Source organism: Papaver somniferum, chromosome 11, assembly GCF_003573695.1.
Source record: "Papaver somniferum cultivar HN1 chromosome 11, ASM357369v1, whole genome shotgun sequence".
Taxonomy (NCBI): Eukaryota; Viridiplantae; Streptophyta; class Magnoliopsida; order Ranunculales; family Papaveraceae; genus Papaver; species Papaver somniferum.
This window is the reverse complement of record NC_039368.1, coordinates 134,722,032-134,728,656: the sequence shown is the minus strand read 5'-3', so window position 1 is coordinate 134,728,656 and position 6,625 is coordinate 134,722,032. Positions and strand designations below refer to the sequence as shown.

At 36.3% G+C, this 6,625-nt stretch overlaps 1 protein-coding gene and 1 pseudogene across 2 annotated transcripts; both read right to left on the bottom strand.

Annotated features, from left to right (window-relative positions):
• Window positions 1–280: 280 nt before the first annotated feature.
• Window positions 281–3,430, bottom strand: LOC113321057 (protein SRG1-like). 2 transcript variants are annotated; one of them, XM_026568935.1, is made up of 4 exons: window positions 3,090–3,424; window positions 2,617–2,864; window positions 792–1,116; window positions 281–679 (listed from the first exon to the last, which is right to left on the bottom strand). In XM_026568935.1, exons 1-4 carry the CDS (start codon window positions 3,339–3,341, stop codon window positions 410–412), a joined length of 1,095 nt encoding a protein of 364 aa, XP_026424720.1. In that variant the 5' UTR covers window positions 3,342–3,424; the 3' UTR covers window positions 281–409. The 2 variants fall into 2 exon arrangements, with proteins under 2 accessions (XP_026424720.1, XP_026424719.1); XM_026568934.1 differs by having other exon boundaries at window positions 329–682; window positions 3,090–3,430.
• Window positions 3,431–4,038: 608 nt separating this feature from the next.
• On the bottom strand, window positions 4,039–6,356 carry LOC113323768 (annotated as a pseudogene).
• Between the last annotated feature and the right edge of the window lie 269 nt (window positions 6,357–6,625).

Sequence of the window (6,625 nt, the reverse complement as noted above, 5' to 3'; positions counted from 1 at the left end):
TAATGGCATAACTTCCATAATTAAAATACAATATATAAGGGGTGATGCGTTATACAACCCAGTAACTCATTTTGTCACCATTTGCATTAGGTATGCTCAAAAAACAGGATTCGTGTGTCTGTGCATGTTCTAGTTTTGGGCCTCTCCTGCTTCTTATGTTTGCCTTGATAAGCCCACTTAATAAAGTCTTGAAAACGGGCAACTGAACTTGTGAAAGAAATCAAGAACAATGGTCTCTCATATGCACTCTGCTGCTCTACGCGAGATGAAGATGCTTTTGTATGGCAAGCTCGATTAGTAGTAGGCTAGTAGCTATATTATTCACGGATTAAATATAAAAAACCAAGCTTAATATAGCCAAACAAATTACAGATAAACAGTCCATAATCAGTACCTACCATGATAACAATCAACTAAACTGATCGACATTTTGAATCCTCATGAATTCTAGGTTAGTGGATTTCCCATTATGTTTGTGGGCAAAGAAGTTTTGACAGTATTTCTTCAAAGTCTCTCTTCGGTATAATGATGGTTTATGTGGATGATCAATCAAGCTAAGTGCAGGGCCGAATTCTGCATCTGGATTGGTCGCATGGAATGTGGCGATTGAAAGCCTCTCTAGTGTTGGGTTCACCATTACTCTATGCTCGATACTTGTATAGGCACCATTGCTCAGAATCTGCTGAAGTAGTACTACTGTAAGCTTTTAAAATTTTAAAAAGAGCGCATATTTTTCTTGTCAGGCTAATGCAATAAATGGTAAAGAAACTAAGGAAACAATATCGTGTTACCTCCATCATGTCTCCGAGATTGACTATAAGTGCACCAGGGATGGGTTTTACAGTAACCCATTTTCCGTCTTTACGAATCTGAAGGCCTTCAGTTTCGTTGAGCTGAAGGACAATCGACAAAGCAGCAGCATCTGAGTGTGGTGATAAACCTATGACCTGGTTGGACTTTGGACAAGGAAGATAGTAATTCAATCTCATTGTTTGCAAACAATCATTGAATAACCCTTCCATCTCATCAGCATCCATGTTTAGAGCTTTAGCCATTTTTCCTAGTAGAATCATTGTAAGGTTTTTTAAACCCAAAGAGTAAGTTTCCACCGCCTCCCTGCAAAAAGACAAATAAATCACTTCAGATTAATGAATGTAAAAAGCTAGTACGCCTTTGTAAAAAGGCAAAGTAGGAAATACCATATGATCCTAAGAATAATATATTAGAGAGAGTCTAGTCCAGTTGACCCAGTCATGTGTCTGTTTGGTCCTATTTGGAAAAATATATTATACTTTGGTCCTAGAAATTATGGTTTGATCGTAGGGTGATGTCATGGATGATGTAATTTTCATTGTGTGGTGGCAGCAATACCCTTGTATTATTGTTTGGTCCTAGAAAATAATGTTTTGGTCCTAGGGTGACCACATACATACCAAAATTACTAGAAAATATCTCATTCTCAGATTTACTTTCTCTCTCATCTTGTTTTCTTTTTCAGATCTACTTTTCTCTCTCTCTTTTTTTTTCTTGATGATTTGATCAGATTTGATGTTGACGACGATGACGAACCCGATCTACTTGATGAAGATGACGACGATCTCATGTTGCTGCTGCTGCTTGTGTTGAAGATGAAGATGAACTCTGTTTTTAGGGTTTTTTCTGTTGCTGTCTTGATAAAGAAGAAGATGAAGACGATGATGTTGTTGTTTCCGTTGAAGATGACGATGAAGATGATGTTGAAGACGACGTTGAATATGATGTTGTTGAAATCGATGAAGAAGATGAAGATTTGAGTGTTTTTCGTCGTTTTTAGTTGTTGTTGTTGTTGAAGATGAATGACGACGATGAATTTTGATGAAGTCCTTTGTTGTTGCTGATGTTGTTGAAGATGAAGATGATGCTGCTGATGTTTTTATATGGAGTTCATTTCAGAAATGAAGTCTGGTTTGTATAGGTTTTTATATGGACTTCATTTCTGGAATGAAGTCTGTATTTTTAGGTTTTTATATGGACTTCATTTCTGTAATGAACTCTGGTTTGTATAGGTTTTTATATGGACTTCATTTCTGGAATGAAGTCTGTTTTTTTTAGGTTTTTATATGGAATTCATTTCTGGAATGAAGTCTGGTTTGTATAGGTTTTTATATGAACTTCATATCTGGAACGAAGTCTGTTTTTTTAGGTTTTTATATGGAGTTCATTCCAGAAATGAAGTCTGGTTTGTATAGGTTTTTATATGGACTTCATTTCTGCAATGAAGTCTGTTTTTTTAGGTTTTTATATGGACTTCATTTCTGCAATGAAGTCTGTTTTTTTAGGTTTTTATATGGACTTCATTTCTGGAATGAACTCTGGTTTGTATAGGTTTTTATATGGATTTCATTTCTGAAATGAACTCTGGTTTGTATAGGTTTTTATATGGACTTCATTTCTGAAATAAACTGCTACAAGAAAATAAGTAAAAATTAACACAGAAGGGTACTTTTGTCAGTTTAATATTTTTAAATAATTATGAACCAAACAATAAAGGCGTTTTTCTAAAGGACCAAACAAACATGAGCCCACCTAAAAAAGACCAAACGATATTTTTCTCGAAGCGAAACTGTGTGCGTATACCTTAGTAGTAGTGGGATCCTGGCGAAAAAATGAGGCTTTCTCATTTTAATTGGTAGAGCTGTTATGTAAAACATGTCTGACCAATCAAGTTTCTGGTCATCTGAAGCCACAAAGTGTTGCCCAAATCCCTCCTTATCTCCTGGTTGCTGCCACATCTTCTTTTTATCCTCTAATGGAAGTTCAAACAAATTGCGTATTTCCGACTTTAATTTCTCAATCACTAGAGAGCTAATTCCATGGTTTACCACCTTGATCAGACAGAACATAAAACATATGTTGCTAAAGATCATGCATATGTTGCTAATTAGTTCTTGTACATAAATTCATCCAAGAAAATAAAATCAAAATGGATGTAATATCAATCACTCTAGCTAGTTCTAAAATGAGCAAAATATAGTATTGGATCCTTAATTTCCTTAGATATCTAAAACTGAAGTTCTAACATCAAAATCTATCAGCAACTTGGTACATACCTGAAAGAAGCCCCAGTGTTGGCAAGCAGAATGAAGTTTTTGTAATTCAGAATCTGCTAATACTGATTCTCCAGAGAGTAGGCCTTCTACGTCGATAACAGGTATACTGTAGTTAGCCGTAGAGTCATCAGATATGTGATCTTCATTATGATCATGGATGTATCGATTCGGGATCTCAGTGATGTTTTCTTGAACCAACTCATGCACCGAAGAAGGCACGACTATAGGTGAACTTCCAAAGCTGCTCATCATTCTGATGTACGATCTAATCGTCAATTAATTACTTTCCTTTCGGGTAAAATATGTTCTTGTCCGGCACTTGACCTGAGATCATCCTTTATCTTATCTTTGACATTAATGGTTAGGTAGGTAGCTTGTTTCCCTCACCGACTTACCTATTGTCCACAATGTAGGGCTAACCTACATGAGTATGGTTGTGGTTAATGGTGTTGGGTGTAATAAATATTTTTATTGTATATTTTGCATTTTTTAACAAATATGTATTATCCTTTTGCGCCAATAGGTGTAAAAGTAAATTTTCCTGCACTTAATTAACCATTAGGCGTGTCAGACTTGATTCGAGTTCACGTTCAAGTGCTGGAACCACAACTCGAATTAGGGGATTTATCCAAGCTTTGTGGTCATTCAAATTTAATATTCAAGCTGAAGAATGTCGCCAAATGTGCTGATTCAAGTTATGGTTCAAGCATTCACTTGGACGTGAACTTGAATCAAAGAATGGTTATTGTTATTATAGCAAACTTTTCTCACATTCTTGTCACACTGAATCTCCGCAGACATAACCTAACTTGTACCTCGCCTGCGTCTGACCAATCACGTTAGGGGTTGGAATCGGATTGTACCGTCTCGCCTGCGTCTGACCAATCACGTTAGGGGTTGGAATCGGATAGATAGATGTGCATGTACATATCAAGAAAGTTTATTCATATTGAACCAAACAAACCAAACTTAATTTAGCCAACCCAATACAGATAAGATGAACATTGTAATGGATACGCTAATAACAATCAACTGCACTGGTTTCCGTTTTGAATCCTCATGAAATCTAGGCTAGTGGTCTTCCCATTAAGTTTTTGAGATTGTAATGGATACGCTCGCTAATAACAATCAACTGGACTGGTTTCCGTTTTGAATCCTCATGAAATCTAGGCTAGTGGTCTTCCCATTAAGTTTTTGAGAAAAGAAGTTTTGATAGTATTTCTTCACCGTCTCTCTTCGAAATAATGCTGGTTTATGTTGGAGGATCAATCAAGCTAAGTGCAGGCCCAAATTCTGCATCTGGATTGATTGAATGGAATGTGGCAATTGAAAGCCTCTCTATTGTTGGATTCACCGTTACTCGGTGCTCAATACTTGGATATGCACCATTGCTCAGAATCTGCCAAACCAGTACTACTGTTAAATTAATGCATAAAATGGTGGAAAATGTGTAAAGAAATTGGTAACAGTACTTGTGTTCCACGGCTACCTCAATCATGTCACCGATATTGACAACAAGTGCTCCCGGGATGGGTTTTACAGGTACCCATTTTCCATCTTTGCGAATCTGAAGGCCTTCAGTTTCGTTAAGCTGAAGGACAAATGTTAAAGCACCAGCATCTGAATGTGGTGATAAACCTATGACCTGCTCTGACTTAGGACAAGGAGGATAGTAATTCATTTTCCTTCTTTGTAAACAATCACTGAATAACTCTTCCATCTCATTGGGATCCATCTTTAGAGCTTTAGCCATTTTTCTTAGCAGAATCATGTTCAGGTTCTTTAATCCCAAAGAGTAAGCTTCCAACGCCTCCCTGCATAAAGTGAATAGATCACTTAAGATTAATAGAGAATTTAATCACCTTCCTTGAACATCACACGGGTTTGCGCATACACCTTTCCAGATGATATATCTCAAAGGCGAAAGTGTATAAGAAGGAATCTATATGTGCATATGTACCTTAATTGTAATGGTATCCCGGAAAATAGCTGATGCTTTCTCATTTTAATTGGTAGAGCTGTTATGTAGAACATGTCTAACCAATCAAGTTTCTGTTCATCTGAAACGACAAACTGTTGCCCAAATCCCTCCATATCTCCTGGTTCCTGCCATATCTTCTTTTTCTCTTCCAATGGAAGTTCAAACAAGTTGTGTATTTCCAACTTTAATTTGTCAATCACTAGAGAACTAATTCCATGGTTTACCACCTAGAGACATAACAATACATAATTTGAGAAAATCATGCATATCATATGTTGCTAGTTCTAGTTCTTGTAATGACGTAATATCGAAGTCAACAAGTCAATTGCTAGTCAAGTACCTGGAAACAAAGCTGGAAATGCTGGAACTCAAAAGCTAGTCATCATAATCTAATACATATTCTAAACCTTATTTAGTTTTTTCTTGTTAATCACATTATTAGTATTTCATTTCCACTAAAAAAATCCTTTATATGATTTTCAAGGAAAATAAATATATCATAAACATGAAACAAATACAAAAAAAATAACAAAACCTAAATAAATCATCAGGAAGAAAAAACTATCTACAGTACAATACCGGTCTCTCCACACCTGCAACGATCAATGCAGCCTTCTATTACCCCGGTCAAACTACACTTGACCAACCGCTGAAAGTACCCATTGACCAATGTTGACATTTCTTAACACTGTATTAAGATCAAAGTCAACGTCTCCCGAATCAAGCCATATTGAAATCAAGAAAAGTTTTCTCCTAAATTCTTCGATACCCTTAATCAAGACTTCAATGATCAATCTTATTTATCAAACCCATTTTCTAATACTTTTCTCAACTCAATCACTCCTAATCATGAGCACAATTAATACTAGATGTCGTTTAATTATCCTTAGATCCAATAACCTCCTGCATATCTAAAATTAAAGTTTAACATCAAGATATATCAGCAAAAAAGATGGTAGGTACCTGAAAGAAACCCCAGTCTTGACAAGCAGAATGAAGTTTTTCTAATTCAGGATCTGCTGATTCTGATTCACCAGAGAGTAGGCCGCCTTCTATGTCGACAACAGGTATATCGTACTCAGCTGCAGCCGAGTCATAATCATCACTGTGACTATGATCTTCTTCATAATCGTGACAGGTAGTACGGATGTATCGATTTGGGATTTCAGTGATGTTTTCTTTTACCAATTCGCGAACCAAAGGCACGACTATCGGTGATGAACTCATTATCCTGATGATAAATAAGACGTGACAAGCAGAGCTTTTTTGTATTTTGGTCGATGAAAATATTAAATGCAGTGTGCTGTCCAAACATACGCAAGGAGAAAACACTATATATAACACTGGTTTACTTTCCCAATGAAGTATATCACGTGACGTGCAACAAAGCTTCTTCGAACATGTAAGTGCTTGGAAGGTAAATGCAAGAAAAAGTATATATGCCTATAAAAGAAATTGTTGGCACCACCAATGCAATAACAAAATTACACTGGTTTCGCCGAGACAAGAATTCTAAGGCTTCCCTTGATTGCAACTAACCTTCTTATTATAAGTA